The following is a 13377-nucleotide window of genomic DNA, read 5'->3' on the forward strand; positions in this document are numbered from 1 at the left end:
GCTGATTGTCTAAATTTTATTTATTTCAGAACACTTTTAGGTGTAGAAATAACTTGGGACATATTGGGGAACACCTAGTTTTGTACGTAAATGAACTTTCAGTCTGTTAAGAATAGTTGCTAAGTCATCTTCTTTCGGTATTCGTTACGTTTTGCAACACCTGTTAGTATACTATCTAATATCAATCTTATTGCACTTTCAAAGACATGACTATTGTTCTCGTTATAAATAACGATCAGTTATATATCTACCGTTGCGGGCGTGGCCTTGCCTACATAACCACATGGTGTGTGGACACTGAACTGAATAGTAACTGTAGAAAATAACGCTACGCTGCTTTAATTCATAGTTTTGTAATTGCATTTTCCACCCAATTTGAGGAGAAAGAGAATGATTTAGGTAGTTAGAGTAAATACTCGTAGTAAACTTGTACTAGTACTTGTAGTACTAGTGTTGTTTTTTTTTGCACACCTTATAAATAAATTTCCTTGCACCTCCTGTGGGTTGACTGGTAGAAAATGCTTGTACGTATATAATAAATAAATAAACTGGGATATGAAAGCAGAAAAAATATATCTACATATGATAATATAGGTACATAAGTAGATATATTTATAAGTTAATTAAAACGCAATAATAGACCTGCAAAATAAGTACTTACAACACCGTTAAACACCAACTTTTTGGGTTTGTCAGTACGTCGTTCTGAACTAAATTAATTTTTATGAACTTGGAAATTCGCATAATAGCGTATTGGGCCCAAGATCCGTCAATACACGTCATCAAGCGTACGAGATTCCATCCCATGGGAGTGTGCGGCGCAAATTTTTTGTTACGTCTTGCGCCAAGTGCTAGGCCTTCTTATTATAAAGAAAATAAAAATTGCTCTTATTACAAACACCCGTAAAACTCTTTTCACCATAATATTACAAGCTTTTAACCATCTACCTCTCCCTCCCCACAGAGCTAGCCACAACAGTAGCGACAGCCACAGACTCAGGCGACTGGCCGGGCGCGCTGGCCCCGCTGGACACACTCACCGTGTCCTGCCAGCCGGACAGCATGCACGTCACCGTGGCCCTCGCGCCTACTAGTCATGCTGAGCGGTACAGGTGAGGAGATACTGAAGATTAACGGCCGCATGATACACGCTAAGCGACTATTAGCTAGGCGTAAAGCGCGCAATGCGACAAAAGATTCTAGAACGTTCGTTTTACTGAGCTACTCGCTTGGTGACTCGCTAGGCGCTAAGCAAACCTTCTGTCTGTGCGGATGTAGCCTTACCACTGTCTGTCTACCAAAAGTGCGCTAGCGGAGCGATAATAGTCGCAGGGCGTGTATCAATGCGGCCGCCCACGAAAATTCTAGAATACTCGTTTTAGTCGTTTTACTGGGCTATTCGCTTGGTGATTCGCTAGGCACTAAGCAAGCCTCCTGCCTGTGTGGCTGTAGCCTAAGGCATGAACAAATATTTTGTGCAATTTCATTGCTCGATGTCTAGCCTGCTTCGCACCTCTGGTGAATAGGCACCTTTAAAGCTGATTCACATAATATATCAGTGATATTTCAGTTCCGACACAGTACCGGCACAGTTCAATGTCTTAGCCAGTCGGAATAGCCTCAGTCACTGACTGCTCAGTTTGCGCTGGAGATATTTTATATGTATAACAATCGACACGTTACTCGGTAAGGCTCCTTGCGTGCACACTATAGCTTGCTGGCACCTTACTTAAACAGCTTTTATTAATTGCCATATTATTTGTCACTTCGTTATATATGTCCGTTGTAACCCCCTTGGGTTACTCTCTAAGTCGACGAACAAACGAACCAACATTTTCACACTTTTTCAATTTAGAGAGTAAGCCCTTACTTTCGAAGTGTTAAGACATCTAATATAAGTCCTATCTCCACAGCTCCTCCACATTCTCGGGCATCGTGTACCCGGCGGGGCTGGGGTCTAACTCCAGCTGTCTCCGCGAGTACGTGTCGGCCAGCGGGGACCTGCAGTACCAGCTGCCTCTGAGAGGCTGCAACACCATGGCTAAAGATCTGGTAAGAGGGAATACGTGGTGTGGTTGAAAATAGAAGATTCTACTTTGATCCGAAATAGTGGACTTGGAAAAATTTCCAGTGACAATAGCCAAAAATTACTCCTAAACGTAAAAGACTATGTTCAACGTCAATATTTTGTTCATATTAAAATTAAAGTTTAAAAAATTTGGGTCAAGGACAAGGTACAAAAGTGCAGTCACTGCCAACTTCTGAACTACAAAGTTTGAATCGAACTGTACTATGTCACACTTAAGACTTTACTGTCCTTTCCTTCGCCAAAGACTAGCAATTACGTGACAAAGACAACCTAAGCACGAAACTTACATAACTGCTCTAAAATCTCATCCATTTAACCGCATTTCTATCTGTTATTCTGGAGGGTTACTTTAGCTTAACAAAAAACGAAAGAACGATAGTTGCCATACAATCTGTGCATGAGAAAGAGTTTCATAAACTCAAGTGACCCTTCTCAACTCGCATGCGTCGAGCAGTTGGCATAGTTGGATCTCTTATTGTTCTGTCAGTCGCTTACGCTGTAAATATACGCCTATGGATGATGAGTGTGTAATGGCTACAGGGTGAAATTTAATCAATGATAGACTGTTACGTAAATAAATGTATCCGGAGTTCAAAACTTTGGTCCACCATCTTTTAGTAAGTACGGCAATGAAACAAATCATTAGTGACTGAACAAATGGACAGAGAATTATTTTTTGAATGAATTAATAGTGAGTTGGACAAGGTCAAACACGCGGTATACATACACTCACGAGCAATGAAAGAGTTCCAGTTACAATAATAGCACCAAATTGGTTCTACCTTTTTTGGTCTAAGATTTATTTGCCTAATCTCGTATTGCATAGTAACGTTTAGTCAAAGTCTCGTTTCGCCGAAAACCGTATGGCATAAATCTCGTTTACTCAAAATTTATTTCGCATAATCTTGTTTTACCTAATAATGGTATGGCCAAATCTTGAATAGCCTAATAATGCTATGGCATAGGTTATAAAGTTATTATATTCGTTTGGCTTTAACTTTGACGGAGCGTCTCCGTAAATAGCGCAAACTGAAGACATGTATTGTTTCCGCTATGTGGGAAACGCTCCGCTCCGCTCCGCTTTGCTTTTGACGAACATGTGCACCTAACACGCTCCTCCTCGCTATGCTCGTCGTCGCACCTATCTTTAGGTTTCGATCCCATGGGGTTTAATGGCGTTTGTAATAGTTATAATGGTCATTCAATGTCGATATTTTGATCATTCAATATCGTGATTTTCGGGATGTAGAAGAAAAATGTCACAATTTGTACATTTACTACATTCCTACTCAATATATTATTTATTAAGATAATATATTACGAAAAACAAGTTAATACCTATACGAACATAAATTTGAGCAAACGCGACTTAGGTGTTTCAAGATTGTGCCAAAAGAATTTTATGCGAAACGAGTCTTATGCCACATAAGTCTTGGCAAAGCGATGATTCGGCCAAAAAAGTTTAGACCATACGAGTTATGCCAAACGAGTTTTGGGCAATAAAGATTAGGCCAGATGAGGGGAACCCCACCAAATTACTTCTAAACAGAAAATGCTATTAGCTTGATGACGCTGTCTGCAATATTGCAGTAAATACCAAACAACTAAAAACGTACCTAGTTAAATATTTTGATCAAATTCTAAATGAAATGTTTTGAAAATATGGGTCACTTGGTGCCATTTGTATTTTGTAAGTGGAACTTTTTCATTGCTCGTGAGTGTATGTAAGTATATTTTATTATTTATGAAGCTGACAGTGTATATAGCCGGCTGTTGACAGGTGTTCCAATTGGAATTCCAATTGGAATTCGTCCAAATGGAATCTTGCTACATAATAAGTGGACGGCAATTTCAACACAGTATCAATGACATCCATTTTGAGCTTTCGTCAGTTTTAAGACCAAATGACAAAGCCTTGTTCCTACCAGTTATATGCTTAGTTCTACATGTAACGTTTGTTACAAGTACAAGTATGAAATGATTAATTGATTTCACAACAGCGCTCTTATAACTCAAGTCAAGATATAAGACAATCCCTTACACACCTGGACCTTTCGAAAACTAGCGCCCGACCATTCAATGGCCACCACGCCTTGTTTAACTGTGGATTACGTAACTGTTAAGTAGGAAACTGAATATGGCCCGGCTAGCGGCTGGCTGTCAAAACAGTTGAGGTTATAGTAAGTAGATGATTCAAAACACAACCCCAAAACTTAGCCGCGAAATCTGCGTCAGTTAGCTCAAACACATCAAAAATATATGCAAATTACATAATAGGATAGATTCATTATTATTAATATATATATTTAGACGACCGAATGGCGTAGTGGTTAGTGACCCTGACTACTGAGCCGATGGTCCCGGGTTCGATTCCCGGCTGGGGCAGATATTTGTTTAAGAAGAAAGAAGAAAGAAACAGATATTTGTTCTCGGGTCTTGGATGTGCCCGTAAAATGGCAATAGGCCCGCCCCCTATTACATTGGGACTAACATAACACTCTGGCGAAAAGTGGGTGCAGCAATGCACCTCTGCCTACCCCGCAAGGGGTTACATTAGTACAAGGCGTGAGTGCGTGTTTTTTTTTAGTATTTATAACTAAACACTAAAACAGAGACAAAACAGACAAACAAATGGTTTTTGCCGAGTGCGGGATTCCAACCCGTGACCCTGTGCTTTACTACCGCCTACACCGTATAACATAAGGAACTTACCCGAATTGCAGTCAGCGACCGACGCTATTCTATATGCAAATTAAACCAGATCTAGTGACCCTCAGGATAAGCACCCATCAACTATTAAGTTGTTATCCAATTTAATCGATTGATTGTTGATTTCCCTCTGTGAAAAAAAAGAAAAAAGGTCTTGACCTTAAAATTTATAAGCAACAAAAACACAATATAAAAATATTAACACTTCATAGACAAACTAAACGTGAACCCGACATTATCAAAAATCGTGATTGCGTCACACGACGAAAATATTAACGTAGAATCCACCTAGGTCTTAATTCAAGGCCGTAAGACTCATACTTCCTTATAAAATTTGAATTTAGACGTTAGTATAAGGCCATCGATCTTCAGTTGTTTTGCTTGGTAACTTCAGGTGTTGCTGGCTCGTATTTCCTAGGTCACAGAGGTGGTATTGTTGTGAGTTTATGTTAGGTTGTCGTGAGGTCGTGGCGGTCATAGTGTACTATTATTGAAGGTTCAGAAAATAGCTTCCGTTATTTTTCGTGAAGAAATGAATAAATAATAACGTTTGGAATGTAATGGTGGCTTCTAGTTTTATTGAATCGTTTTAATGTTTAAGATATTTATAAGTAGTAGGTAACTAGATAGGTACCTGGAACAACTGACCGAAAAATGTGTGTGTGTGTTGTGTGGATTCTCTAACAGATGGACTTATAGATTATATATTTCTTGCACTTCGAAAGGTGACTGACTAAAATCTTAATGCCATTTATTACACCAAAGAAATCAACAACATCATTTAGTAACTAAATAACGTTTTTTATTCAATTCGTTATGACTAATTCGATAACCTATTACTCAATCGATTAGAACATTCGAAGAAGCGACGGAGGAAGGAGTCGATCGGAAATGCATATAAATTATTCAATTCACGATTAAACAACGTGAGTCTAATGTTACATTAACTGCGTGTATCGTCGGGGAAATGTCAGTTATTCAAACTTATAAATGGTGTGACAGTCCATCAGAAATGAAGAGATCCGTAGAAGAACCAAAGTAACCGACATAGCTTATCGAATCAGTAAGCTGAAATGGCAGTGGGCCGGACACATTGCTCGAAGGTCTGATGGTCAGTGGAGTCCTCGAGTGGAGACCACGTACCGGAAAGCGCAGCGTTGGGCGGCTCCCCGCGAGATGGACGGACGATGTAGTCAAGTCCGCGGGGAAGCACTGGATGCGGGCAGCCTCCGATCGGACAAGGTGGAAATCATTGGGGGAGGACTATGTTCAGCAGTGGACGTCCTATGGCTGAGATGATGATGATGATGATGTGACAGTCCAATCACACGTATTTTTTTATAAACGTAAACTTAATGCGAGCAATGAAAAAGTTCCAGTGACAACATTACCGTAAGAAAATGAAAACTTTTTTCGTTTCGACCGACGTCTGTCACCTAAATGCGGCTTTCTTTCTACAACCCGCGAAAAGTTTCTAGACACCTGGCCCAAAAATCTATTTCTCCCCCGCTTCCCCGCGCGAGGCCCCGCTCTCGTCCTTTTGTAGCGTTAGCATAAGTCAATCGCAATTTTATCGAAGAATTATCAGACGATTAACAATAAATATTTCTTATCGCATACTTTTTTGTAACTACTTTAACAAGTAGGTATCAACTTGAATACTTATATAAACAAATATTTATACATTTTATTACAATATAACAAGAGTCAGGTAAGTATGTTTTTGCATGCGGGTTTTTAGATAACCAGAATAATTTCAAATATCGGAGCGCTACATGTATATTATGGCGCCACTACACGTCCGCAGATGCATCCGGAGATGACATCTGCAGACGTGTAGAGGGGGTGATTTGGGCATCTGTGGTAGTGGTAGGTATTTGACGTCCGCAGGTGCATCTGCCACCGATCCGTTTGTTGTCGGTTTTTGTGGCACAGATCAAAGGGTTCCGGCATAGCCACCACACGTCCGCGGACGCCTCAGTCAGTGAGTTCAGCATCGTTTCTTCTCCACTTCTTCTTGATAACTCGACTGCGATGCAAACTCAAGTAGTAGTTAAAAGTACTAAACACATAAATAGGTGCGACGGCAGCGGTTTCGATGTCCATGTTTGCGAGTAGCGTCTGCCGATATTGAACTCAGACGTGTGGTCGCTTGCAGAGATTTGTCTACAGATGCATTCGCGTACGTCTGCAGATGCATCCGCAGACGTGTAGTGGAGCCATTATGTTTACGTTCTCGCAAGCATTTTCTTTATAAAATTATTTCCATTAAAACTGCGCAGTGTTTGCTGCGGCGAGGTTTATTATTTTGAGCTAAATTATAAAAATACTGATAGCAAAGAGGAAGAAAATAAATATTTTTGGTAATATCGATATTACTTTTTTTGCACTCAGTACTAAAGACAAATGTCATTTAACTCAGGTGTCTAGTTATCTCGCCCGCCTTGTAAATGAAGACTAGCTATTGTTGGCAAAACTGTATTAAAATGTATTTTTCTCGTAAGAAAATAGTTTCGATTGTTTAGGCAGATATCTTATCATTATCACACACTTCAAACTCCACTATTGTTATTTAAAACTTAAATAAAACTAAATTTTGTAAGTAAGTAGTTTAAACAAGACAAAAACCTAAACTAATATTAAATTTTTGGAACAATGGGTATAAACAGTGGTTCGTCCTGAACAAACACTTTTTTTATCGAACTGACAAAAAGATGTTAAAAACATACAGTATACCTAGGTACCAAAATCAGATTTGTAAAAGTATTATTTGTACCCAATAAGTAATGAATATAATTACTTATCGTAGTAATGCCGAGTTGCAGAAAGGGACTTTAAGCTAATGTCGACATTAAATCTATGTCTGCCTCTTTCTGTCCGTATACTGTCAAAGTAAGGCAACAATACATTCAATGCCGACATTAATTTAAAGATCCTTTCTGCAACTCAGTGTAAGTATTACGAGTATAACCAGATTAGTTAAGTACCCAATTTATAAGTACCCAATCTCTGAAAATTTCTTAACACCACACCTTTTTCACATAAAGGAAGCTATTACATAAGTTGAACAAATAAGTAAATATTACAGCAACTGTTTGCATATAATATTCGTATGTTATATCTGATTTCCTTTTTTCTTTGATAGACGCTATAACCTCCTTTTGTTTAGCATATTGCCTACATGTGTTATTCCAAATTGGTTATTTACTTAGGTATATTTACATAACACAGTCAACAACCGATGCCATACAAACCGTCCGCATTGTTATGGAGAAACATCGCTCCAATCAGGAAGATCTACACCTGGTATTCATAGATCTAGAAAAGGCATTTGACAGAGTTCCAAGGTCTCTGGTCTGGCATGCCCTGAGAAACCAAGGAATACCTGAATACTACATAAGTATCGTAAAGGATATGTACAGCGGAAGTAAGACCCAGGTTAGAAGTATGGCAGGACTCAGTAATTCTTTCGAAGTTAAAGTTGGTGTGCACCAGGGATCGGTCCTTAGCCCTCTTCTATTTAATATAGTAATGGATAACCTAACCAGAGATATCCAGGCGCCCCTTCCTTGGTGCCTATTATACGCTGACGATGTCGTACTCATAAGCAGTACGGTGCAGCAGCTTCAGAGTAACCTGGATCAATGGAAAGATGCCCTAGAAAATAATGGCTTACGCATCAGTAGAAGTAAAACCGAATACTTGGAATGTAGGTTTAGTGGAACCACAGCCTCGCACGAAATACGTGTCGATCAAATACCCCTCACAAAAACCGACCATTTTAAGTATCTTGGCTCAAAGCTGTCTGCAGATGCCAACATTGAGGCTGACGTGACGCATAGGATCCAGACCGCCTGGCAAAGATGGAGAGCTCTTACAGGAGTCCTCTGTGACAAAAAAATGCCTATCAAAACAAAAGGCAAGGTCTATAAAACAGCTGTGAGACCTGCGATGCTGTACGGCGCTGAATGCTGGGCGACTTACGCAACACACCAACAAAAACTCCACACGAACGAAATGAAGATGCTGAGGTGGGCTGGCGGAGTAACGAAACTCGATAAAGTACGTAATGAATACATCAGAGGAAGTTTCAAAGTTGCGCCCATCACAGAAAAGCTAGTGGAAAGTCGTCTCAGGTGGTATGGTCACGTAATGAGACGGAGTGATGACTACACCGTGCATCGAGCCCTGTCCATCCCCGAGAAGAAGAAAGGCAGAGGTCGCCCCCCAGCCACGTGGTTATCCACCATAAAACGCGACTTGAAGAAGTCCCATTTGGATGTAGATACCCAGACAACCCAGGATAGAAAATCCTGGCGCCGAGTAACGAGGAGAGCCGACCCCAAATAATGGGAAGAGGCAAAGAAAAAGAAGAAGAAGATTTACATAACACAGCTTAAGATACGGAACACCCGTGTAAATAATGTACTTAGTTATCGTATTTTACTAATTACAAAATACCTACATTATTATGCACTGTTATTATCTAGTTACCTATTTATTAAGATACAAGCTGTTCCCGCGAGTTTCGGTTCGCCATAAAAGTTTTCCCGTGGGAATTCCGGGATAAAAAGTAGCTTATATTCTTTCTCAGGGTCTAGACCATATTTATACTAAATTTCATTCAAATCCATTCAGTAGTTTTGGCGTGAAAGAGTAACAGACAGACAGACACAGTTACTTTCGCATTTATAATACTAAGTTAGGATATTATGTACATGGTAGCTCCTGTGTTATTTGGACCATGAGTACAATTATAGGGCCACCCTGTACATTTTAACTGGACATAGTGATGTCAGTGTAAACATTTCTTATAAACCAAACCTATATAAGTACTTACACATTTTAAAATATATATTTCATACATGCATATTAACTATTCGCTATAGTACGGTGGCCTGCACCTAAAAGTATACAGGCGGAGTTTTTAAAATAGCGATCCCTGATGATGAAGGGACCAGCTACATTTGTTATAAATCCGGGGACGTGTTGTGTGTGATGTGTTTAGCAGTGGTGTTTATTTGGATGTGCTTGAGCAGCATGTGAGCTTGAGATCGCTATTTTAAAAACTCCGCCTGTATACTTTTAGGCGCAGGCCACCGTACATACCTACCTACACTTTTTCCAATTTAGTGTATAATTTTAAACATAAATGAGTCAGTGGCCATGTATATTCAGTCTCAGCCGAGATGAAGGTCTTCCGTCGACAAACAGGTTTGATCCTTTCTTTTGAGTCTGTCTGAAGATGAACATTGATTGAATGCACGGATACCTACGTGTTGCGAAAAAATACGCTTCAAAGAGGTTTAATGCACTTGCAGTAATTTTCTGCAGGCTTCTAGGCCATAAACTTAGTATATACTGTATATAGGTACTAAGTCTATGTTCTAGGCAGTACCATAGACTCATATTAGTGTATTAGTCTATGGCAGTACCAACTTCGCTACTTTAACCATTTGAATATTGCCCTTGTATGCTTTTACTGTGTTTTTCATTTTGTTGTTTATTTATAATGTTTTGGGTACAATAAAGTGTTAAAATAAAAAATAAAATAAAAATGAGGTTCACTTAATTGTATGTATTATACAGGGTGTTTCAAACATGGTATGCTAAGCCGAAAACTACGGGTGCGGCATGTTATATCTAAGCCCGGAAATGAAAACCTAATGTCAAAATTCGCGGAAAAAAATCATTATGCATAGAAATCAGTAGCAGTAGTAATCAGTGAGCTTAGATTAAGTAGACACACAGAAACATCAGTACATAATATAAGTACCTACCTATCGTTTAACAACTCTCTGTTTTGCCAGGTGCTTAAAGTCTATTATGGCTTGAAACTTATAACTTAATTTGTCTATTCAATTCAAAGTCAATGAGTAACTATTGGCAATACTTACTCTACTTAGGTACATATTGCTTCGACCAAGTTGATATTACATAAACTATATTGAGGCCAGCTTAATGGTAGCTAAGTATTCTAAATATGATATAAAGTTACCCCGACGAAAACGAAGAAGATTTATGAGTTTAACGTTTGTGTATAGATAGATCATTCTACAGACTGACATGTTTAAAAGGATTCTTAAGTCACCTTTAGCCATCTTTTTTCAAAAATCCAAATGGGTTCAGTTGTTTAAATGTACTCGTTTGTTATTTAGTAAGTACCTTCTGCTATAACGGATCGAGTTTAGCTTATTAATTAACTAAAATAACGTCACCTTGACTGCTTTAAGTAATATCCCCACATTTCTCAAAATATTCTTTGTACAGTGAACTAAAGATATCCCTGGTCGCGAACGCATTTAAAATCAAATGAAAGACAAATATGAGAAAAAAAATACTATAAAAACGATCAATTTGTTATTTCCTAAATGTTTTATAGATGATGGCCACCTGTATGTACCCATGCAAAAGTTTGACCCTAAAAGTCACAGATGAAAGATTAATTGAGTTGAAGAAATATTAAATGACCCTTCGAATTATCTATCATTAGATTCATAATCATAACTCAGTAAATAACTAAACATTAATATGAAAGTGTAAGCCAGGGTGGACACATACTTCTGTTGCAGACTGTACTTCAGTTAGTCACCGCGTGTGTAGGTAACCTGGAGCTGATTGTAGATCGGCCCACCTGTCTGTGGAAGGTGAATCTCCTTTTGTGGAGATATGACGCGAGTGTGTGGAGGCGTCGACGCAATGGTGATGTTGTAGGGTTGCCAGTATTGCCAGTAGTTTTAGGGTTCCGTATTTACTACTTAATAAGGCTAAGGGAATATGTTTAACACGTCGTTTTGAGCTCTACCCCACTGAATAAATGACGAAAACCATAATGAAGTATACCTACTCACGATCACGAGCAATAAAAAACTTCCACCTGCCATTGTCGTTGCTCAAGTTAAGTTGTCATGCCCATTCTAACGTACCTACTAGTAGTCGTACCTAGTAGTAGGTACTACCTAAGATTTTATCTAAATACATGACAAAGGTGCTAATGCTAAGCAACACAGCTCATAATGCTGAACAATTTTCAAAAGTAGTCACTATGCTGGTCTCTGATTTCTTTAGTTCAGACAGCTTATAATTTTCTCCAAAGTGATCTTGTATTTTAACAAACCTTCGTCGATGGTGGCCACAATGGCTCACTTTATATGCTGTCCGTACCTTGAAGATGTTATTCCGTACGCGTCGCGAGTGAATTAGTCACGGTCAAGCATCGAAGCTGCGACCTCCAGGGCGGGAGGCGTGCGTACCGAATGACACTAAAATATGCACGACATCGACAGTAGCTGATGGAAACTACAGAATCTTTCTATTTACCAATTTCATTTGTAATTAAATCCATAGTAGATGCATATTATTTTTTCATACAAACAGAGCTAAGTTTTTTAGAAAAACTATTTGGATAGAGATAGATTTAGAGAGTTGTTAGCTCAGTCGAGTTAAGCGCCCGTTTCTCTCGCCCGTTATGAATGCCCTTCGAATCCTGGCGCTTGTACCTACGTGAAAAAATTAAAAAGGGTAACTAAGGTGAAAAGGTCTGTCCTAGCCAATTTTCTTTACTCTGTAGTTACCTACTGTTACCTACCGAAATACTGTCTAATTTATCTTTATCCTATGGAAGCAATATTAGTAATAATAAATATTAGAGGTATATCTCAAGCCAAGTTACAGCGCGGACCACCCCGGTACGAGAAATTGCAACAAATAAATAAAATAAACGACTTCGTATTGAATAATATAAAAAAGCAACGACCGGAGGATGGAAGCTAATAATAGAACGGCAGAGAGTGTCTGTAGCAATGGCCATAAAATAATATTGCAACTACGATTTTTAAGTGTGGATAGGCAGACGAAGTACTTATCTACAGTATACGGCAGATAAATCTGACCTCTCTCAGAAACATTGTTACTATGAGAGGGGGGTCAGGTTTTTCTGCACATGACCGTACATGTACATAGGTGCTACAAACCCCTAGAGGGCCTCACCATAAAAAGTTGGACAGAGTTCAACTGACTGATACGGCAGGTCCCATCACCCATTTTATCTTTAAATGAAATGGGATACCCTTCATTCAGTCAGATAAATTACCATCAAATAATAATATTTGGGACTTTTGGGATACCTGTATATAAGTGTATACAGGGTGTTGCAAAGAGGGTATACATATATACTAAGCCGAAATCTACATGTGCAGCATGGTATATGAAATAAAAAATTCAAAATTAGAAACAAAACACTTTGAAAATGACTATTCTTCATAGTAAAAAGTCACGTGACCAACATACCTAGTAAATGTTTTTTTAATGGAAAATTTTAAGTAAGTACATATCTTTATACCTTGAACTTGGTTTACCTTAATTCTTTGGTGACCAAAACAAAAATACTGGCACTTTCGTGAAGATTTTTCTTCTTTGTCTTTTATGTAAGTACTTAAGTAGCGAACAAAACACAACCCAAATAAATAATTATTGCTATGACCCTAATGACAGACCTAGTTAGTATGGTAACCATACTGTTAGTGTTAATTATTACTTTATTCACTTTATTATACAGAATATTTAGATATAGATATTTA

The 13377-nt window shown here is 38.7% G+C and overlaps 1 protein-coding gene across 3 annotated transcripts in view; it reads left to right on the forward strand.

The window, feature by feature from the left end:
* LOC105391821 overlaps positions 1-13377 on the forward strand; it is a 53225-nt gene that overhangs the window by 32714 nt on the left and 7134 nt on the right. For all 3 annotated transcript variants that reach the window (XM_048631366.1, XM_048631278.1, XM_048631309.1), the window contains exons 3-4: positions 965-1112; positions 1914-2052. In XM_048631366.1, coding sequence (XP_048487323.1) covers positions 965-1112; positions 1914-2052 — 287 coding nt within the window. The remainder of the gene's footprint in view (positions 1-964; positions 1113-1913; positions 2053-13377) is intronic.

This window comes from Plutella xylostella, chromosome 2 (assembly GCF_932276165.1).
Source record: "Plutella xylostella chromosome 2, ilPluXylo3.1, whole genome shotgun sequence".
Taxonomy (NCBI): Eukaryota; Metazoa; Arthropoda; class Insecta; order Lepidoptera; family Plutellidae; genus Plutella; species Plutella xylostella.